The following is a 23498-nucleotide window of genomic DNA, read 5'->3' on the forward strand; positions in this document are numbered from 1 at the left end:
CACTCAGGCTGTTTTGCTTTTTGTTTTTGGGTTTTTTCCCCCCAAACAGCAGACAGGCTCCCAGCACAGACCTGGAGCTCAGGGACACCCTGTCACCTTCCTCCTTGGATGCAGACATAGGGCCTCCCAAGCACATCCTCACAGCCCCTCTACACCACTGGCATCTAGACCAAAGCAGAGACAACCCCTCCCCCTCCCTCCGTCCCTGGGGAACCTCACACTCGCAGGCCACTCAGCCCAGCCCTAATGCACATACAGAGACAGAAGCAAGAAAGATGGGAACCCAAACCAACAGCGCTGACTGCTTTGTCCCTGAACCATGCCTTATACAAGCCTAACCAGCCTGCAAAGATTCCAGCTCATCCATCAAAGCACGGAATGCTCAGCCACATGCTGTTATAACCCAAACGGAGTCGTGAGCACCTCTGCGAAGCCTCTGTGCCTGCGTTGCAGGCTGCTGTGCAGAGAACGGAAAAGTCATTGAAAGGAGAGCAGAAGGGTGTTGCTGCTTGACAGCAAAGAGCCTGGGTTCTCATAAGCACCTCATCAAGAGGTAAAATGAGATAATGCAGGCAGAGCACTTAGCAGAGTAACTGGAACAGAGAAAGCTCCTAATGAAGGTTTCCCACCTAATAGTGTTGGTGGGGCCCCTTCTCATGTGATTGGAAGCAAGTCTTTCTTCCACTGCTCCTGCTATTCAACAGCCTGTCCTAGCTGAAGAAGGGAAGGCAGCTGTACCTGCCCCTATCGCCTTCAAGCACCCAGTGGCTTCCAGGCTGCATGGTGGGGGGAGAGGGGAGCTGAATTGGGCAACTGTACATATGGGGAGCACCCGAAGGGGCACTGAGGGGCACACTGATTGATGCAGCATCGATAACCTTCCTTTCTCCTCTGGGGCAATACAGCCCTAGACTCCAGAACAATTTTCAAGTCTTTTATTTCAAGCATATCTTCCATCCTGCCCTTTCTATGATCCAAAAGCAACACCAGAAAAAGACCTTTTCTGCCCTCTCTGATGTCCTCCAACAGTGTCCCTCCTGCTCCCTTACCTAATGCTACCCAGTCCCTGATGTTTGATTCTGCACTGTGGAACAGTAGGGCAATAAAAAGAAAGTTTCTATTTCTTCATGTTGTGTTCAAGGCTGGAGGATCATATCTTGCCTATCTGCCTCAGAGAGGTGTCTAAAGACACCCCAGCTTTCCAAGAAAAACTTGCACAGTTAAAGGAATTCTGGACAGCCCAGAGCCTAGAGGTGGTCTCGAGCCTTTCTGCTTTTATCCCAAAGGGAGCATCTCAAACAATCTGAAAGGAACGGGGTGTTGTCCCACACTGTTCAGCGGGAGAAGAGCTTGAGGGAACATGTCAGGCAAGGGGCAAGGAAAGAGGATTTTTTTTTAATAGTTAAAGCATTCACATGTTCAAAACTGAAAATGTACAAAAGGGTTTACAGGTCCGCTCTCCCTGGAGGCCACAGCTATCATTAGGCTTTGTCTATAGTTACGCGTATGCAAGCACATCTCTTGGAACGCGCCTTCTTCCTTCTCTTTTATATCATGAAGAGCAGCATATTATAAACACTCTCTGCACGTCTTCCACTTAGCCTTATATCTTGGAAATTTTTCTATATCAGTTATACAGTAAGCTTCCTAAATTTATTTAAATGGGTGAACAGGACAGTATTTGACTATCCAAAAGCAACACAAGAGATTTGACAAGTCCACCTTTGATGAGCACGTAAGCTGTTCTTTCATAGTTAAAGCAATGCTACAATATACGTATATCTTGGTGGGCATAAGCAAGAGCAGTGGCAAATTAGCCTCCTAAAAGAGAAATCACTGGGTCACAGCACGTGGGCATTTCTAGTTTGGATAGATGTTTCTAAAAATGCCCTCCAAAGGGGTCGTGCCAGTTTACTCTCTGACTAGCAATATACGAAAGTGCTTGTTTTTCTAGAACCTTAACAACAGTTTATCAGTCTTTTTGATGTTTGCTAATTGAAAGGTAAGTAAATATGTCATTGCAGTTTGCACTTCACAGATTGAAGAAATCAATCCTGTGTGTATGAAGTAAATGAGTGAGTCCGTGAGGCAATACAGAGCAGCCAGTTTTATCAGGCCAACACTTTCCCTGCAGTCTAATGGGGTCACAAACATCCCTTGGACCTACAAATAACAGTCTTTATTCATAGTGTTCTAGATTTTCAGCTTCCACATGTGTGTCTGTTCTTAATGGGAGGAGACTGGCCCTGTGGAAGGAGTATTTGGAATCAGACAGACCTGGGTTCCAAGCACAGCTCTGCCACTGAGTAGCTTTTTGGTCTTCGCAAATTATTTAACCTCTCCCAAATTCAGTATCACATGAAATACGGGGATCATAATATTGATTTTGCAAAGCCTTATCTCTGGTACATAGAAGGTACTTAGATAGCAGCAGCTTCCATTAGTGTTAATAATCATCAAGTCAGACTCTAAACCTCAGGGAACCTTTCACAATTGACAGGACCTGGAACAGCCCCGCCAGGACCGAATGGCTCTTTTGTTAAGTGGCCATGCAGAGGATTCCCAACTCCTCTTTTAAGCCACCCCAGCCTCCTTGCAAAGTTAGCAGGAGGTATCACTAACATCCCACCCCGGGCCTCTGGGGGAGGGGCGGGCTGTTTCTGTGCCAGGCTCCTCTGCAGCCAGATGATGTCTGTATTCAGACGAGGGCTCTGGTCTAAGCAGAGCTCATTTCCAATTACAGACAGGCAAGTTAGACACAAAACAGAGATCCTTGGGCAAAACATGCAGGACTTGCTCTCATCAGCGCTGGAGGCCATCTTACCTACCCCAAGCACTGTGTTTGATGAGGTCACTAAATACAGATTTCTAGTTCTGGCAGGAATGCCAGTGATGCTCACAACTATCAATGCTTATAACGCACCCCACAACCCCAAAGAACTTCAGAGGCTTTTCCCATTCACACATGTTCCTGTCTCATTTCATCCTCCAGGGTGGCAGAAATTAGAGCCATGCCACTTTGGATAGTGGGGAAACTGTGAGGAGAGCTCTGTTGCTGATTTGCCTGATGCCCAGGCTGAACGGTGGGAAGCCACATTTCAGTTCCTCCCTGGGAGTTAACATGACCCCCTACCTGGTTAGATCCTTTCAGGCACTGGAGCTGGAAACTCCGGGGAGAGGTCTGAGAAATCATAATTGCTTTCAGAAAATGTGCCTCTGCTCTTTCTTCCCCTTGGTCCACCTCTGTCAGTTTGAAGGAAAGGGGCAAGATCTGCATATACTTTCAAGTATTTCCTTAGTACAGAAAGAAAGCTGCCTTCCACCCCGCCATCCAAAGGGTCCGGATCCCAGCGAATCTCAGGCAAAGTCAACATGCAGGATCTGAAGTCCCCATCCGTTTGTCTCTCACAGGTGTAAAACGTGAGTCTGGCCCAGACATAGGAGGTTCTGGACAGGGCACAGGGATCAGATTGTGTAAAAGTCAATCCCTGCCAGTTACACTGCTGCCTCCTCAGAATCGGACCCCCATCCCTGCCGGTGAGAAGCCCCTTCCCCACAACGCGGGCCCTCCAGCCAGGCCATGAGTGTGTTCTGGGGCTGGGGGAGAGTCCGCAGCTGGGCAGACTGGAAATGACAGGAGAACGTGCCTCAGCTGACTGAGGGGCCCCAGCCTGCGTTCTGGACACCTGCCACCCCCCTCCACCCTAATCCCCGCGATGTCAAACTAGTTAGAGCAAACTTCCAGGGCTCCACAGTTCCACCCAGAAAAAACCAATGCCCAGAGACAGAAAAACACGGCTGGTGTAAATAGCCCAAGAGCACTGACAGAGAAGACAGATCTTCACCCCCGCCCTCCCTCGCTGCCTTCGGAGGCGCAGAGCAGCGAGGAAGCCCCCTTGCAAGCGGTCCCCGGGGCGCCGCGCGGGGCACACAGCGCCCACCCCAGCCAGACTCCAGGAGAGCGGGACTCGAGCAGCACAACGTGGCGCTCACCTGACACTGCTTCCCGCTCACTGCGGCCAAACCCTCCTCCGGGCCGCTGAGTGGAGCTTCGATGTGGCCGGCGCCCGGGATGGGGTGCGGGACGCCGGGCCTGGGGCCTCGGGAGGGAGCGAACAGCGGCCCGGGTGAGAGCCCGGTTTCCCTGTCCCTGGAGCAGAGAGGCCGACCCCGCGCCGCCAACGCACCCCCGCCCGCCTTATTTTGTTAAAGTTCAGGAAAACCACCAGGAAACCGAGCCCAAATTGCACGGCTGGCCCGGAGGCGCCCGCGCGCGCCGACCCACCCGGCCGCACTGACGGGCCGCTCGCACCCGCCCCGAGCGCTCAGCCCCGGCCCCGCTGCCCCTGCACTCACGCGCGCCCGGCCAGCCCGCGCGGCCAGCCGTGTCGCGGGCCCGGGCCGCCGCATGGTCCCCGGGAGCTCGCGCGCGCCCAGGCGCAGCAGCCGCGTCCGTGCGGGGTCCGGCCGGGCGGAAGGCGCCGCGGAGCAGGTCGGCGAGGCGGGGCTGAGACGCGCGGCAGCGGCGTGGCCAGGGGCAGGCCCCGGGGCGGGGACAGCGCGACCCGCGGCCTGGCCACGAGTCCGGAGACGTCCACCCCCCCGGCCCGGCCGCGCCCCTCGGAGCGGAGCGAGAGAGGCGAGCGCGGACCTAAAGCCGACCAGGCGCGGACACGGCCGCAGCCAAGCCCGGAGCGAGCAGAGGGCGGCGGCCCCGGGGCGCGCTTACCCGGCTGTAGAGGCGCCCTCGAAAGTACGCGCTGGCCCCGCACATCCCCGCGCGGAGCCGGGCGCCCCGCGAGGTCCTTGGCCCGCCCAGTCCCCGCCTCCTCCCTTCTGCCTCCCTCGGGGAACCTCGCGGCGTGGAGCGCCTAATCCGTTACCGTGGCTGAGCCATTCCCCTCCGCGGGTGACTCCCGCCTTCGGCTCCTACGGGGTCTGCGCGCGGCGTTCCCGGCGCCCCGGGCGGGGGATGCCTACGTGAGGCTCCTCCGCCCTCCCCGGCGCTCCGAGGACTGGCCCTGCACGGGCCCGAGAGCCTCATCGCCCTTCCAGGTGCCGGGGCTGGGGGCAGGTACCGAGTGCCCTGATTGGTGCTGGCCTCGGTCCTGGGAAAATCCCCTACAGGAGAGGCTGCTTGAACGAGGGCGACGGGAAGTTATAAAACAACGCAGGCTGCCTTCCAAAGAGGCCTCCCTTAGCTCCACTGCCTTTTTGCCTAAAAATGTGAACTCGGGAGTCTGGCACCCTAGGAACGCCTCGCGCAGGGGACTTCGCGTGCTATATACAGATTGGGCCCAGCACGGAAAATCCTGAGGGAATGAGAGTCTTAGGGACCAAAGCCTGTCGCTGGCCACTCTGCCTCCAGAGCCTCCTGAAGGGCTCGTCTGTTTTCCCTATTTCCGGCCCGCACTGGTCCCTGGAAGTCCAGCGACACCTGATGTCCCCGCCGTTGAAAGGTACCTGGTCGTCGTGGCGGAGCACGGAGGGACTCAGTGTGTTACCAGTTGTTACCAGATGGCGATATTTGACAGGAAAAGCCAGGAAAGAAGAAGCAAATGCTCTTCCATACCCCTCAACACAAGGAGAAAATGTTGACGGTGATTTCTTGCTAACATCATCCTCTTGTAAAGTTTTAAAGCTTTAGGAGTTGCTTATGTGCTGTATCCCAAACAACGAGTTCTGACATCAGTAGTTCAGAAGATACGCTCGGGGAATTTGACGGGATGAGATGGAAGAAAATTGTCACTTTTTAGCACTTCCAAAGCATCTCAAAGTGGAACTCTTACCTGTTCCGGTCTGTTTATCTTTCTCCTAACGCTGCTCTCCAGTCTTGGTTGGACTGAAGACTAAGGAAGTGGGAGGGATGGGGTCACCAGGTTAATACACAAGGAGGGAACATTCTCCTCCACGTCAGATGTCTTCCTCTTCATACCCTGGATAGCGTGGAGGATCCAAAGCAAAGGTGAATGAAGTATCAATTAAAAAAAAAAAGGAAAAACTCAGCTCAGGTCCAACTTTTAAAGGAGGGGAGTAAGAAATTCAGCACTTGGAGCAAACTTTATTATTCCTAAAGCATTAAAAAAACAACAAAAGCCAGCTATCCATAGGCAAGCTACCTAATCATCCCAGCAGGTTTGCCATTGCTTTAACTCTCCACTTTTTCCCCTCTCTCTTCACAAGTTTTAAGTTTTGACCTCAGATTTTCATGAGCTGCCTTTTCTCACACAGTCCAACCTCACAACCACATAATCTTCCCTCCGCATTTCTTCTCAAAGGCAAAACAGTGAAATATGAAGAGATGCTTTATTTTGTTATAAACCATTACACACAGAGAAAAGTGAAGACAACAAACGTGTACAGCCTAAGGATTCATCATACACCAAGCCTTGTGATCACCACCCAGGCCACTGCCATCAACCCAGATCCCATTCCCTTTCATAAGTCCTCCCCTCTAAAGCAACAACTATAAAGTAACAACTGCTTTATGGTAATTACTTCCTGATGCATCTTTATAGTTTTATCAGCTTGTTATGTCTCCCTAAACACTATGAATTAGTTTTGTTTTTGAACTTTCCATAATGGAGTAATTAGCATGAGTATTTTGTTGTGCATCTGGCCTCTTCTTTCACTTGGTTATGTTTACCCGTTTTTGTTGCATGCCGCTGTACTTGGGACTATTACAAATGATACTGCTAATAACATTCTTGTAAATATATCTGTATATTTCCCAGTGTGCAAGGGCAAACTTTTCTTTAGTGCACATACCTTGGAATGGAATTGCTGGGCCATGGGCATACTTATGTTTAACTTTATCAGATAATCCCAAATTGTTTTCCAAAGTGACCATAATGTTTACACTCCCACCAGAGATATATGGTAGTTCCAGTTGCTCCACATCCTTGCCAAAAAGTAATATTGTTAGACTTCTTAATTTTTGTCAATCTAGTGGATGTGTAATGGCAATCAAAACTGCAACCTTCATTTCACACCCCTAATTGCTAATGAGGTTGTGCACTTTTACGTGTGTTTATAGGTTATTTGAATTTTCTGTTTTGTGAAGTGCCTGTTCAAATCTTTACTCACCACAAGAATCCCTCAGGTTCCCCTTTTATAGCTACACCTGCTTCCCCTTGGCACCTTTTCCCATCCCTAACCCTTAGATACCACTTGTCTATCATTTCTAAAATTGTATAATTTCAAGAATGTTACACAAATGAAATCATACGGTATATAACCTTTTGGATTTTTTCCCACTCAGCATAATTCCTTGGAGATTTGTCCAGGTTTATATATTGGATGATATGTTTGCACCATGGCTTGTTTAATGGGTCATTCACCCATTGAAAGACATCTGTTTTTTTCTTCTTCCAGTTTTGAGCTATTACAATAAAGCTGCTGTAAATGTTCATGTACAGGCTTATGTGTAAACATAAGTTTTCATATTGCTGAGATAAATGCCTAGCAGAGCAATCACTGGATTGCGTAGTAGTTGCATGGTTAGCTTTTTAAGAAACTGCCAACCCGTTTTGCAAAGTAGCTGTGCCATTTTTTCCATTCCACTAGCAGTGTAGGAGTGATTCCATTTCTCCACATCCTTGCCAGCATTTGGTATTGTCGGTATTTTTAAGATTTTAGCCATTTTGATGGATCTGAGGTGATACCTCATAGTGGTTTTAATTTACATTCCTCTAATGCCTGATGATGTTGAGTATCTTTTCACGCACTCATTTGCCACCTATATTTCCATCTGTGTGTTCTCTTTGGTGATATGTCTGTTTATGTCTTTTGGCCACTTTATAATTGGACTGTTTCTTTTGTTACTGTTGAGTTTTGAGAGTTTTTTTATATATTCTAGCTCCCAGTCCTTTTGTGCACATGTGGTTTGAAAATACTTTCTCCAGTCTGTCATTTCTCCTTTCATCCTCTTTACATGGACTTTGCAGAGGAGGTTTTAAATTTCAATCAGGTCTGATTCTTCAGGTTTTCCTATTATAGGTCTTGATTACTGTAGTTATGTAGTACATCTTGAAATTGGGCAGACTGATCCTGCCCACCTTATTCTTCCTATTCAGAATTGTTTCAGATCTTCTAGTTCCTTTGCCTTTCCATTTAAATTTTATAATAATCTCTATATCTACAAAGAACCTTGTTGATATTTTGATAAGAATTAGGGTGGAAGCATTCAGTCTTTGCATCATCAAGTATAAATTAGCTGTAGTTATCAACTTGACACATTTTCCTTCTGTTCCTACTTTTGTGAAAGTTTTTGTCATAAAAGGGTGTTGAATTTTGTCAAATGCTTTTATATTGGTTTATATAACAATGTGACTTTCCTTTTTTAGCCTGTTAATATAGTGAATAACATTGATTCATTTTTAAAAACTAAACCATCCCTGGAATAAAGCCCACTTGGTCAGGGTATATCATTCTCCTTACATATTGCTAAATTCTATTTGCTAGTATTTTCTTAAGCACTTTTGTGTTTATAATCGTGAGAGATAGTGGCCTGTAATTTTCTTCCTTCATACCGTCTTTGTCTGATTTTGGTATCAGAGTAATACTAACTTCATAAAATGAACTGGGAATTGTTCCTGCCCGTTCTGTTGTCTAGAAGAGATTATGTAGATTTGACGTTAAATCTCTCAATGCTTTTAGAATTCTCTGGTGAAACTGGCTGGGCCTGGAGCTTTCTGTTTTGAAAGTTTTTAAATTACAAATTTAATTTCCTTAATAGTTATAGGGCTGTTAAAAATTGTCTACTTCAGATTGGGTGAGATGTGGTACTTTGTATTTTTCCAAAAATTGACATTTCACCTAAGTTGTCAGATTTCTGTGTGTAGAGTTGTTCCTCATGTTCCCGCAGTATCTTTTTGATGTCTGCAGCTCGGTAGTCTATTCCCTGTTTCATTCTTGAAACACTGGTAATTTGTACGATCTTTTTTCTTTGTCAGTTTTGCGAAAGGTTTGTTAATTTTATTGATTCTTTCAAAGAAACAGCTCTTCATTCACTGATTTTCTTTATCATTTTTCTGTTTTCTGTTTTATTGATTTCTCATCTTGTCTTAATTATGTCCTTCCTTCTTGCTTCAGGTTTATTTTTGCTCTTTTCCTCCTAGGTTCTTTTTTTTTTTTCCCCCGTTCTTTTTTTTCTGGAGGGCGGGGTGGTAATTAGTTTTTTTTATTTGTTTATTTTTAATGGACGTACTGGAAATTGAACCCAGGACCTCGTGCATGCTAAGCACACAGCACTCTACCACTGAGCTCTACCCTCCCTCTTCCTAGATTCTTCAGGTGGAAGTTTCAATTATTAATATGAGATTTTCTTCCTTTGTAATATCTGTGTGTACTGAAAAAAATTTCTCTTTCAGCACTGCTTTTAGCTGGTCCCACAAATTTGGTATGTTGCATTTTCATTTCCATTTGATTCAATAATTTTTTTTTTACTTCCCTTAAGACTTCGTTTTTGATCGATGGGTTATTTAGAAGTGTGTTGTTTGGTTTCCAAGTGTTTGGAGATTTTCTGCTATCTTTCTGTTACTGATTTCTACTTTGATTCCATTGTGGTCAGTCTTCTCCTCTCTGCTTTTCCTGTCCTTGCTGGCACCTCTAGTGAAATTTTGAATAGCAGTGGGAAGAGCAGACGTCCTTGTCTTCTTCTTGATCCTAGGGGGAAAGCAGTCAGTCCTTTGCCATTAAGTATTTTAGCTGTGGGTTTTTCCATAGATGTCCTATATCAGTTTCAAGAAGACACCTTTTATTCCTAGTTTATTGAGTGATTTTATTTAAAGAAGGGTGTTGGATTTTATCAAATTCTTTCCACATCTGTTGATGTGATCAAGTGGTTTGGCCTTTGTTCAAACAGTATTCTTCATTCATTTTGGATGTTAAAACAACCTTGCATTCCTAGGCTAAATCTCACTTGGTCCTGGTGTATAAACCATTTTTTGCACTGCTGGATTTGGCTTGCTAATATTTTGTTGAGGAGTTTTGCATCTATATTCATAAGGGATATTTGTCTGTATCTTTTTCTTTCCTCTTGTCTGATTTTGGTATCAGGGTAATACTGGCCTCATAGAATAAATTGAGACGTGTTCCTTCCTCTTCTATTGCTTTGGAGGAATTTGTGAAGCATTAGTGTTAATTCATCTTTAACAATATAATTCCTCAGTGAGGCTTCCTGGGTCTACATGTTTCTTGTGAGCAGTTTTCTAGTTACTAATACATAACTTTATTTGTTATAGGTGTAATCAGATTTTTCTGTTTCTTCTTGAGTCAGTTTCAGTAGTTTGCATGTCTCCAGGAATTTGTCCATTTTATCTAGGCTATCTAATTCATTGGCATACAGTTGTTCAAAGTGTTCCTTTATAATCCTTTGTATTTTCTGTAACATCAGTAGTGATTAGCTGTCTTTCATTCTTGAGTTTAGTAATTTGAGTCTTCTCTCTTTTTTTCATGATCAGTCTAGCTAAAGGTTTGTCAGTTTTACTGATCTTTTTCAATAAGCAGTTTTTGGTTTCTTTGATTCTCCATTGTTTCTCTATTTAATATCACACTTATTTCCACCCTAATCTCTATTCCTTCCTTCTTTCTTCTTGCTTTGGATTTAATTTGCTCTTTTTTTCTGGTTTCCTAAGGTAGAAGTCTAGGTAATTGATTTGTGATCTTTTTTCTTTTCTAATATACATGTTTACAGGTATAAATTTCTCCCTAAGAACTGCTTTCACTGCATTCCATAAATTTTGGTGTGTTGCGTTTTCATTTTCATTTATCTTACATTTTCTAGTTTTCCATTTGATTTCTTCCGTGACCCACTGGTTGTTTGACCGTATGTTGCTCGATTGGTTCGTATTTGTGAATTTCTCAAATTTATTTGTTATTATTATCTAATTTTATACCATTCTAGTAAGAGAACATGCTTTCTATGATGTTAAATCTTTACAGTTTATGGCATAACGTATGGTCTATCCTAGAGACTATTTTTTTTTAAGTTTTATTTATTTTGGGGGGACGGAGGTAATTAGGTTTATTTATTTATTTATGTTTAGAGGAAGTACTGGGAATTGAACCGAGGAACTTGTGCATGCTAAGCATGCGCTCTACCACTTAAGCTATACCCTCCGCCCCATCGTAGAGACTGTTTCATGTGCACCAGGGAAGAATGCTGTTGCTAGGCGGGAGTGTTCTGTAGCTGCATGTTGTAGTTAGTTGTTTAATAGTGTTGTTCAAGTCTTCTATATCCTTGTTCATCTTCAGTCTAGAAAATATTATGCTTACTGAAGTAAGTCACACAGAGAATGACAAACTGTGTGATATGACTTATACATGGCATCTAAAATATAACACAAATAAATGTATCTACAAAATAGAAACAGACTCATAGATATAGATAACAAACTTGAGGTTATCAAAGGGGAGAAGGAGTAGGGGAGGGATAAATTAGGGGTATGGGATCAACAGATACGAACTACTATATATAAAATAGATAAGCTACAAGCATATACTGTGTAGCACAGAGAATTGTATCCGTTACCTTGCACTTACCTATAATGGAATATAATCTGCGAAAATACTGAATCACTATGCTGTATACCTAAAGCTAACACAGTATTGTAAGTCAACTATACTTCAAAAAATTAAAATTAAAAAAAAAATCCAGGATGAAAGATCATGTGGACAAAGAGCATTGGCTTTGCCATAGGCTGTTCATTAGCAGCGAGTCACTAAATCCTGCCCACACCCTAGTACAAGTGCTCTTCCATCCTCCTTACCCTAGAGTAACTCCTTTAGGATCTCAACCCAAAGCAGGGGGGTGGTTAGCAGCATTCATACCTTTGGTGAACCGTGGCCTCCAACTTTGGACCTCTAACCAGGATCACAAATGCCCTCCAGTGTCCCAAATGTAAGATTCATCTCTTTGGATTTCTTTCCTCTCTTGGGGCTTAAAGCTAGTAATTCCTTATTAACTTGTTAGCTCTTTGATGCTTTTGAGAAGCTTTTCAACATGCTTTATCCAACCTTTTAGTTATCCTCAGCCTACCCTTCAGGAGGATGGGTCTGTCACTGTTAGAAGCGGGTCTCCAGTTGCATGTGTGAAGGTGTTTTTGTTTGTCTGGGAGGACTTACTCTGAGTGAAAATTCGGCCTTTTTGCTAGAGATCTGTAGGACTACATCAAGGAAAAAAAGTAAGTAACCATGTCCTTTGCCCTCTTAGATGCATTCTAGTAAAGTCAGTAATATTATTTTTTCTATTGACTTTCATTATAAAACAAAAGGACCCTTCAGACAGGGACCACATCACTTAACAGGAGTGAGATAAAACTTGGATCTCAACCTAGTCTCCCTGGCCGGTGGAGACATCTCTTCCTCCCTTATCTCAGGAGGCTGTTCCTCTCTTTCCAAAGCAGTCTTGGTGTTGTCAGTATAATTGGGGGTAAAATTTTTTTTACAGGTTCTTCTGATGGAAGCTTTAAAAAGGAGCATTCGTTTAATTTCTTCCACATGACCATCTCTGCCAACCGACATTCAAGCCACATATTAAATCGAGCTAGGATTTAAAATTTTCTTTTTAAAGATGTCACGTGTTCTTCAATCAGTGATTGAGACTACAGATGTCTCTGAAGAGGAGCTAGATTATAAAACCTAGTTTAGTGGTTTTCTCTTATGTAGTTCTACAACCCCTTGTCCGCAATTTGAAATTCAAAAAACTCTGAAAGTCAGTTTAGAAGACCTCATCTGAGGACAAAGCCTGAACTAACCTAATCTGATTTAGTGGCAAACCTTAAGCAATCGTGAGACCATTGAATGTCTTTATCTTGCTTGGTGCCAGTATTTATTCATTTTGCTGCAAAAACATTGATGAATTTGATTGCTGCTCCAGGCTCTGTTAGGGGTGTTTTATGCTAATAGACAGGAAATACACCAAATTTCCTTTCTAAATTTAGGGGGGAAATTGATTTTCATAAAACTGCTCTCCATGAGGCAAGGGCAAGAGTTTGCTGCTCTTGGGACTTAAGGAGCAAGGAGGAAGAGAGAGCACAGGCCGATGTACCCCTTTCTGTGAACTTCTTCCCCCAAACCTTCAGCAAAGCTTCTAAACTGACAATATGCGTTTCTGTGAGTGAATTCGTGGATGTGAAGGAACAGGTGAAGAGGGTTGGCTTTCTGCCTGTTGCAATGCGGGTCAGGAAGGAGGCAGCGTGTGTGGATATAGGAGCCCAGAGACAGAGAAATGTGAGAAAATGAGTACTGAGACCTCCCAGAGCTAACGGGGGCTTGGGGTGGGGGGCAGTCTTCTCTCAGAAGGCCTTGGAGTTGGGACTCTGGTAAGGTGCAATCAATTATCCAGCGAAAAGGGGGTGTGCTATTTCTGTGACGGTCTGAATTTTATCTTGCATTTAAATTTATTCAACTTTGCATTTTCTTCTCTCTCCTTTTCCTGGTCTCCCCAACACAAATGAAGTATCTCTTCTCTCTTGAGACAAAAGTCTTTTATTTTATAATCACTTCTCAGGAATCAGGAATTATTGAATTGCATTTCAAATAATCATATTGCAAAAACAAATAGTATGGTTAATAGTCAAATGATTAAGAGCATGAACTTTTAGCCAAACAAACTGGATTGGAATCATTTTGTAGCCAGAGTAAGCTTGGGAAAATTGCTTAATCCTTCTTAGCCTTCGTTCCTCAGCTGCAAAATGGGAGAGAAACACTCTCTGCCCCTTACGGTTGCACATATGGAGACTGCCTGGCCCAGTGCCTACACACAGTTAGTGTGCAGTCAACAGTAACTTTAAAAGATATAGAGAGCTGCCAGGGTCCCTGACTCCCCTCTGTTCGTATCCCTGTCAAGCATCCCTTTTTACTTTCACACTCTAGGAGCCTTACTGAGCAGGCCTTCGTCCACATCCTCTCCTCTGGCTCCTCTCACCTGCCCTTGTGGCCGGGACTGGCCAGCAGATGCACGAGACTAAGCAACCGCTTTACAGCCAGGGGAGCTGCTTTCAGGATTGAATGTGGTCAGTCCCTTTTCTCGAGAGGGTGCAAATAGTACTCATTAAAACAACGGGCTGAAACGTATTACAACCATAGGAAAGTACTTTCTCAAGGTTGGGTTAAAGTATTTGGTACAGCAAACTGGGGGTACAAAAGCATGTGGCTGTTTAGGGTTACAGCACCAATGCCCACACCCTGAAAGCTCCACCTAGCACCAGAGAGCTTTAGGGCATCTATATTTCCATGTGAAGCAACGCTGACATCCGATTTCCGTTTGGTGTGGGGCACCAGAAAATATTTAAGGATGAATCAGTTCTTGACTAAAAATTCATGGAAGAGCTATAGGATAATTCAGTAAATGAGTAAGCAGCAATTTCTTATTCAGACTTGTAAGCTCTTTAAGTGGTTCCTGCAATTGCTTAAATCAAAGGAGAATGATTTAAAGAAATAGAATTAGTTTGCCTTGGGCTGTTTATAGCCACCTAAAACATAGGAAAGATATTAACTTATTTATCTTTCTCAACACAATTATATACTTGGCAATTAATTCATATGGTTGGGAGCCTTTCCAGGCCCATGTGAACTGGGGTTATTAGCCTATTTTCACACGGGGATAGAGCATATGAGTGATTTACTCAAGTTATACAAAAGGTCTGAATAGACCTAGGAGCATCCTTGGTGCTATAGTCTTTCTTTGACTTCAAGGATGTGGTATTTGTCTCGTTCCTGATCTTAGAGGAAAAGCTTTCAGCTCCTCACTGTTAAATATGATGTTAGCTGTGAGCTTGTCATATATGGCCTTTACTGTGTTGAGGTACATTCTTTCTATACCCAATTTGTTGAAAGTTTTTATCATTAAAGGATGTTGATATTGTCAAATGATTTCTACCGAGATGATCATATGGTTTTCAGTCTTTGATTTTATTAATGTGGTGTCTCACATTCATTGACTTGCATATGTTGAACTATCCTTGCATCCTGGGGATAACTCCAACGTGATCATGGTGTACGATGCTTTTAATGTGCTGTTGAATTCTGCTTACTAGTATTCTGTTGAGGATTATTGCATCTGTGTTGATCAGGAATATTGGCCTGTAATTTTCCTTTCTTGTAGTGTCCTTGTCTAGCTTTGGTATCAGGGTAATGCTGGCCTCAGGAACAAGACAAGGATGCTCACTCTAGCCACTTTTATTCAGCATAGTATTGGAAGTCCTAACCAGAGCAATCAGAAAGTAAAAAGAGATAAAGGCATCCAGATTGGAAAGGAAGAAGTAAAATTGTCTCCATTTGCAGATGATATAACCATATATAAATATATATATATAACCCTGGACTCCACTAAAAGCTGTTAGGACTGATAAACAAATTCAGGAAAATTGCAGGATACAAAGTCAGCATACAAAGATCAGCTGTACTTCTATACATTAACAACAGTCTATCAGAAAGAGAAATACAGAAAACAATCCCATTTACAATATTAACAAAAATAATAAAGTATGCAGAAATAAATTTAACTAAGGAGGTGAAACATCTGTACACAGAAAACTATCAGACACTGATGAAAGAAATTGAAGAAGGCACAATGGAAAGATAGCACATGTTTATGGATGGGAAGAATTAATATTGTTAAAATGCCCATACTACCCAAATTGATCTACAGATTCAATGAAATACTTACAAAAATTTCAATGGCATCTTCCACAGAAATAGAACAAGCAATCCTAAATTATGTATAGAACCACAAAAGACCCTGAACAGCCAAAGATATCGAGAAAGAAGAACAAAGCTGGAGGCATAACACTCCCAGATTTCAAACCATATTACAAATCAATAGTAATCAAAACAGTGTGGTACTGGCATAAAACAGACACGTAGATCAATGGAACAGAATAGAGTACCCAGAAATAAACACGTGCAGGTATGATCAACTAGTCATTGACAAGGGCTCCAAAAACACACAACAGGGAGAGAGGAAAGGATGATCTCTCTAATAAACAGTGTTGAGAAAGCTGGATATCCACATGCAAAAGAATGAAACTTGATCCCTGTCTTACATTGCTCACAAAAAACAAAACAAACAGTAAACTTGAAATGGATTAAAGACTTGAATGTAAGACCTGAAACTGTAAAACTCCTAAAAGAAAACACATAGGGGAAACCTCTTTGACACTGGTCGTGGCAGTGATTTATTGGATATGTCACCAAAAGCACAAAACATCAACAAAAGCAAAGAGAAGTAGAACTACATGAAGCTAAATGTTTTTGTACAGCAAAGGAAACAATAAATATAATGAAGAGGCAACCTATGAAATGGCAGAATATATTTACAAACTGTGTATCTGACTAGGGGTTAATATCCAAAATACGTAAGGAACTTATACAACTCAAAAGCAAAAAAACCCACTAAATAATCTGATTGAAAGTGGGTGAAGGGCCTAACTTTTTCCAAAGAAGACATACAAATGGACAACAGGTATATTAAAAGGTGCTCAGCTTCACTAATCATCAGAAAAATGCAAATAAAGAACACAATGAGATAGCACCTCACACCTGCTAGGATGGCTTCTATCAAAAGGACAAGAGATAACAAGGGCTGGTGAGGGTGTGAAGAAAAGGGACCCTTGTATACTATTGATGGGAATGTAAATTGATATAGCCATGATCAAAAACAGTATTTTTTCCTTAAAAAATTAATAATGGAACACAGTGTGATTCAGCAAGCCCAGCTTTTGGGTATACATCTTATCTAAAGGAAAGAAAATCAGTATCTCAAAAGTGTCTGCACTCCCACATTCACTGCAGCCTCAGTCATAACATCCAAGATATAGAAACAGTCTAAGTGTCCATCAACAGACGAATGGACAAATAAGATGTGAAATATATATGTATGACTATTATTCAGCCATGAGAAAGAAGGAAGTCCTGCCATTGTGACAGCATGGATGGGCACCAAGGGCTTTTGCTAAGTGAAATAGGTCAGACAGCGAAAGACAGATACTCATAATGTCACTTACACGTGGAATCTAAAAAAGCTGGACTCACAGAAACAGAGAGTAGAATGGTGGCAGCCAGGGGCTGGGGCACGGGGGAAGTGGGGAAATGCTGGTCAAAGAGCGCAGACTTCCAGTTATAAGACGAGTGAGTTCTGGGAATCTAATGTATGCCATGGCGACTACAGTTAATAATACTGTATTGTAGTCTTAAAATTTACTAGGAGAGCGGACCTTAAGTGTTCTTACACACACACGTAGCCATGTGAGGTGATGGATATGTTAATTAACTGGATGGATAGGTATATCAAATGATCACGTTGTACACTGTAAAATATATACAATTCTATTTGCCAGTTGTATCTCAATAATGCCGGAAAAAAAGAAAAAAATCAAGGACAGCAACAATCCAACAAAAGATGCAATATTTGCCCTCTAAAGACTTTGTATAGCATACCTGTAAACAGGTCAGTGGGCACAAGGGGAAAGAATGGTTTTCGCTAATTGGCGAACCGCGAGGAGGCCATGGGAAACCCCGCGGTTTGGGCCATGCGGAGCCTGGCTGGAACGGCCTACGCCCAGAGCTTTGTTTATTCAGCCCAAGGCCGGCACCACGAGTCAATAGTTTCTTCTTATACCAGGAAGCTATCGTTAAAAATCTACCATGTGCATTTACTGACTGTCCCATAGGTCATGTCTTACGGAGCAAACTGCTGTATTTCCTCTGGGAGTTTCTCTGAGATTGCTCTCCTGCTGTTACCAGCGCTGCTTAAAGAACAGCCCTAGATCTTTGTACTTGGCTCGGTCTTGCTCTCTCAGGCTCTCACATCAGGAGTGATTGGCTGGTGGTCATCTGGACACTTGCTACTTCAGTCTCTCCTTTGCTAATTCACATCCAAACTCACACTTATGGCTTTTCCTGGCATATCATCTCAGAAATCTGTATTCCTCCTTTCTTCTGAAGCCATTCCGTCTCTACTTATCTTGGCCCTCCAGGACTAAGTATAGTTGTCCCACTGATTGTACTGGAAAAATTGTTGCTTCAACCTAGTGGAGGAAGCACAGTTAACCACTTCAAAAAAAATGAGCATTTTGGATTTGTATCACTGAAACTAATGGCAGGCATTAATATACGACTCCTGCAAATTCAAATTTTGCCAATTTTATTTCCAAGGTAAATTTTAACAAATAAATTGAAATTCCAAATAAATATGTGGCTCAGCAAATAAATTTCTACGTAAATTTTCTTGAGCTTTCCTCAAAAAAAAAAAAAGAAGCATTTATTTTAATAATTAGCTGTGGAAACAAGATAGGGATAAACACTTATAATCTATCCATTTGTTTTCCCAACTAACAATTTATAGTCCATCTATTTTTTTCCACATATTTGTTGAGTGCAAATCGGTGCTTTTTTATATTAAGGGCTCACAAAAAAAATACACAGATTCTGGTTTTAGATCCAGCATAACGTGCACAGTCAGGCTCTTAATATTTTCTGCTGATGACAACAGAGGTGTTTATTTCAGCCTGAGAGACAACCCCCTGCCCCGGGTTGGCACTGATTTCTACTTTATATCAAACGCAAATAGAAGGGGCCTTTTCCTTCCCAGAAACTTGCTGCCAGTGCTCTGAGGCAAGAGTCCAAGTGCTCCTTTGACCCAGCAAAGCCGTATCAGAGGCCAGATGTGAAGGCTTTCTGGCTGTAACATCCGTCACCCCCGTGATCACCAGGATGGTTTTGCCTACTTTGGAGGGGGAGGGGAGCCTTCCTCCTCCAGCACTGTTCCATGTTCCCAGAAAGAGGAAATCCATTCCTTTTCAAAGGTATACGAGGGTTACGGAAGCTTAGCCTCGATTCTCTGCTACTGTCTTAAAGTCATTTTATGGATGCCAGCATGTGCACCCCGATAAGCTCCCCTAATGGTGGTCAGTGCCTCCAAGTGAGAGGATGAATGCCCCCGTGCGATGCGAAAGGCGACCGGGCTGTCAGGATGGTGGTGAGGGCCCCCTGTAATACCCGTCCTGTCTTCCTTCTTGATTACCAGTCTCAAACTCCGTCCTCATTTCAGCCAGTGCTGATGGGAGGCCAGGCCCCAAAGGTAGGAGGCTGATGCTCAAATCTCCTAATGGAGCTTGACAGCAGCCGGATTAAAAGCACAAGGGCAGCACCCAGAAAGCAGCAGAGGAGGGCACACACATCCTCTGTGCCCGTTCTCCCGCTCTCGGCTCTTTCATTTAGAGAGCTGAACCATAAGGTAAATCTTTTCATAGAAACAGAGGTTTAAAAAAAAATAGTGATGAAAGGTTTTTGGAAAGTGGGAAAAGAGGACAGAAGTAAACTTTGCTGGGAGGTTTCTAGCGGCCGGGCTGGGCTTGTCTGTAGAACAAATTCCTTCTGGAAGCAGAGAGATCAGGGTACAAAAGACTCCATGACAGTCGCAGTAATACTCATGCTAGCTGGGTTCAGCTGTAAAACCAGGCCAACGCTGAAAGCAACTACTGGCTTATTCCCTCAGGGCAAGTAAGCGCCTTCCGAGACCGGCCCAGCCTTGTGGCTTTTCCTCCCCTGACCTCCTCGGCCCGGTGCCTCCGGGGTCTACGCCTCCACCCTGACACTTGCCCTGTTGTTGAGCTATTTCCCCTGGGTACCCTCGCCTCCCAGTGAAACTCGAAGATTCTTGAGGGCAAAGGAATGCATTAAAACGAATTCAAAAATATTTACAGAGTGTCTATACTATATACCCAACCGAAGGGAATTCAAAGTTTAAGAGGCTCACAGGTATAGTTGGAAAAACAACACAAAATAACTATATGTCCATGCAAAGCAATGACTGACGTCACAAATACATGAGGTTATGTAATGAATATCTACCCAGCTGCTTTTGAAAAGGAGTCGGTGCTAAAGAGACAAGAAGGGAGGGCTTTAAGAAGCAGCAACTTCAAGAAGAGAAGCTTCAGGATGGTCCTTTCAGGTGGCAGGAGGAGAAACAGAAGGCCCCATTTTGACTCTGAGAGCTCGAAGGTGCGAAGGAGTGTGCTCTTCCCAGAACAACAGCTGTTCAGCTGGGTATGAGGAGATGCACTGACTGAGAATCTGGGATTAACTGATTCTTTATGCTCCACATACGCCCAGATTTTGGAACAAATATGGACCTGTTGCTTGGAACGTGAGCTGGTGCCTTGAGGATCAGGACCAGAGTGACTTGGGACGGACACAACAAGCCTTCTTTCCCTTCTTTAGGGTTTTTTACCTTGATTGTAGGTTATCCAAGTTGCTTTGTCTTTTTATCCCTGTGGCTAATCTTTGGCCATTTAAGTAATCATAAATATTGACACCTGGGGAAATGTGTCTGGCAGACAGTTAGCAAACAAAAGACCAAAAGCAAACAAACCAGAAACACACCATCACCATCCCCAGAAATTGTCACCAGGGAATACAGAAATGCAAGAAAACCTGTCTACAGACAACAGATTCCATGGGTGTCCTCACGTCCGTACTGAGCGAGCTGAAACTGGGGCCCAGCGCAGAGAGAAAAAGGAGAAAGATCACTTAGTGCCTGACATCTGGTACTCGGCAGCCCCCTTCAAAGAACTCTTCCAGAATGAAATGAGTTGTCATCTGACCTCACCCTGCCAGCACCAAGTGCGCTCTGACAGGCCACCTAAAACACAAAGCGCTTCCTTTTATGATTCCTGGAACAGTAACTTGTCTATAGTCACCAGAGATACAATCATTCACAACTGTGGGCGATTCTCTGAGTCACTCTGCATTCCTAGGGCTCAAATAAGACAACCATAGACTGGAAACAGTTTTAGAAAGAAACGACCTTTGAATAGACATAGGAAGGACTAGGGATAGGAAATATAACACTAGAGACAGCCACGTGCTCCCTCTGTGCCAGGCGCTGGGCGCGGCACTTTCAATGCACTGTTCCGTTCAACCTGTGCATCAACATTCCAGCTACGGTCCCATTTCTCTGCCCACTCACAGCAAATCTCTGATGTGAACTGATATCGCCTCCACTGTCTCACTTCCCTTTCATTCTTCCACCCATCGTTTTCAAGCTCCTGTCACTACCCTCCGCTGTCAAGTCCCCAGCCATCTTCGTGTTGGGAAAGCCAGTAGACACATCACTACATGTTGCTCCACACTTAACCTTCTGACGACATTTGGCAGAGCGGACCCAGCTCTCCTTGGGAGCCTCAAAGGCTGGTCCTTCTCAGGCTGTATTATTTTTCTCAAAGGATTTATCAGGACCCAAAGCTATTCTGTGTCTTTCCACACTAGAAGGTAAGCTCCCTGAGGACAGGTACTCTGGTTTTTTGCTGCTGTATCGCCAGGACCTAGAACTTGGCAACATTGCCCCTGGGATAAGACCCTGGAGGACTAAGAGAAATGGATGGGAGGGAGACTTTTTTCTGTAGACCCTTTGCATCTTTTAAGTTTTGTACAATGTGTACATTATTAGCTATGAAAATAATAATTGCACAAAACTCCCCAAACACTGGATTGTACAGTATGAGAAGTTAAAGAATCTTGAAAAGCCATTCATTCCTCTTTCTTACCTTTATAGGGCCATACCAAAGTGCCCTATGTGTTGTTGTAGAGGGAGAGGAATGGAGACAGATGGGAAGTGAGTTTTGAAGGTCACCTTGATAGTTTTGGTTTTCTTGCATCTCACTCAAACCCAGATGTATTAGGGTTGTTGTTTTAGAAATTTTCAGGAGCCACTCATGAATCTGAGAAAATATTATACTTGGAAAGCTTGGCATTTTTCATCAACCCTATAGTCCTGGCAAAATGTGCACTGGGATTCCTTGATGTTGACTGTCCTTGGAAACTAGGAGCCAGTTCAGGTTTTATTAAACCTGGCCCTGGTTTCTGGCCACAGATGCAAACTTCTCATCTATAATTAAACAGCTGAAAACTTTGCAGGGAAGAAAGGTGATTCATGAGCCCAAGATAGACTCAAGATGGCATATGCCCCTCTCTCTGCCAAATGTCAGACACGGCCTCTGTAGGTCGGGACCAAATGGTGGGAGTCACCACTGAGGTAGGGGGATCGTAAACCATGGAAGCAGATTGAAGCACCCTACAGGGTTCTTGTCGTGAGTCATTCTTCTTTTCCTGGGACCCACTGTGTTTGGGACAACCCTAGCGAGTTCGTATTCTAACACTTGCCAAGACTGAAGTTGTCAGCCACAGATTTACACTCATAAGGCCATTCAGCAATGAAGGGGATTTCTGATCTTCACTAGAATTCATAGTTACTTTTAGATTAACCAGTGTTAATCCTTACCTAAACCCTTTTTATTCCAAAACGACTCCAAGTATTATTATAAAAGCTACTATTCCAAACTCCAAAGCTACTATTTGGGAAAGCTATTCATTCCTAAAGGTTTAGGGACTCAGACGTAAGTAGATATGAAGAAGGGAAAATAAGTTACATTTATTGAGTATCTCTTACATGCCTGACACAGCTGAGATGCTGGCATGAGTTTGGGAAAAGAAGCGTCAGAGACCAACATGCTTTGTAAACACTCTTCATGAAACATGAGTGGGCAGCAGTTGCTCTCAGAGTACAGGAGAGAAACCTCGGTGTAGAACCAAAATGGCTTAGGACGAGAGGCATCTGGGCATCCTGATTCTAATTTCTCACGTTGTCCTCTAATAACTGGGCAGTCCTCGACATCAGAATCAAGAATATATAAAATTGTAAGTTTGGTCTCATCCACACTTTAGGGACAGGACGGGGATTGGGGCAGGCAAACGTGTGTGATTCCACTGCAGAACCACACTCGGACCAGGAAACTTAAAAGTGGGCCTGCTGTCCGTATATTCCAAAAGCTTCGCTGGTGAGTCTGACCCACGCTTCTGATGAAGACCCATCACCGTGCAGCACTGTGTTTGGCCTGAATCTCCTTTCAGTCTGTAAAGCCAGCAGCTCCTTGCTTGATCAGATATGGGCTTTTGCTCCTATCAAAAGCCTGTTTTTCATTCACTTTCTTTTTTTACTGAAACATAATTCGCATGCCACAAAATTCACCCCTTTAAAATGCACAATTCAGTGCTTTATTCATCAAGTTAGGAAACCATTGCCATTATCTGATTCCAGATTATTTTCATCACTCATATATATAAAATTCCTGCTTGGAGTGCTGTTATTAACTCTTTGTTTTCATACAAACAGACGTGGAGACAAGGCATGGGGAAGCGTTGTATTTTCCGATAGGATCTTGAACTGTTTCCTTTTCAAGGCGGTGGTAATCAGATCCTCTCCACGCCCTATGTCCTCCTTCGGGTCTTCACTACTTCTACACAGATTGTGGATTATTGCAATAACCCCCTAACCAGTGGCCCCATTCCCTGTCTTGCCTCCTTCAGTCTATGCTTCGTATTTGCTATCAAAGTGATCTTTATAAAGTGCACTTGGAATCCTTCATTGACGCCTTATTGCTCTCAGAAATCTCCACTCCTTTGCGTGGTCATTTTCGTTTGGCTTCTGTCTATTC

General features: G+C 43.7%; 2 protein-coding genes across 5 annotated transcripts in view; both read right to left on the reverse strand.

Annotated features, from left to right (window-relative positions):
• LOC102528545 (protein FAM163A) overlaps nt 1–4992 on the reverse strand; it is a 59986-nt gene extending 54994 nt beyond the window's left edge. Inside the window, exon 1 of one of the 4 annotated variants that reach the window (XM_072946023.1) lies at nt 4884–4992. The gene's annotated coding sequence lies outside the window, so the exon portion shown is untranslated. Of the gene's footprint in view, nt 1–4356; nt 4455–4729; nt 4761–4883 lie in introns of those variants that run through there. The other 3 variants (XM_072946022.1, XM_072946019.1, XM_072946021.1) reach the window with 3 other exon arrangements.
• A 12830-nt stretch (nt 4993–17822) lies between these two features.
• TDRD5 (tudor domain containing 5) overlaps nt 17823–23498 on the reverse strand; it is an 84115-nt gene continuing 78439 nt past the window's right edge. The window contains exon 19 of the mRNA XM_072946027.1: nt 17823–18032. Coding sequence (XP_072802128.1) covers nt 18028–18032 — 5 coding nt within the window. The 3' untranslated portion in view covers nt 17823–18027. The remainder of the gene's footprint in view (nt 18033–23498) is intronic.

Source organism: Vicugna pacos, chromosome 21 (assembly GCF_048564905.1).
Source record: "Vicugna pacos chromosome 21, VicPac4, whole genome shotgun sequence".
Taxonomy (NCBI): domain Eukaryota; kingdom Metazoa; phylum Chordata; class Mammalia; order Artiodactyla; family Camelidae; genus Vicugna; species Vicugna pacos.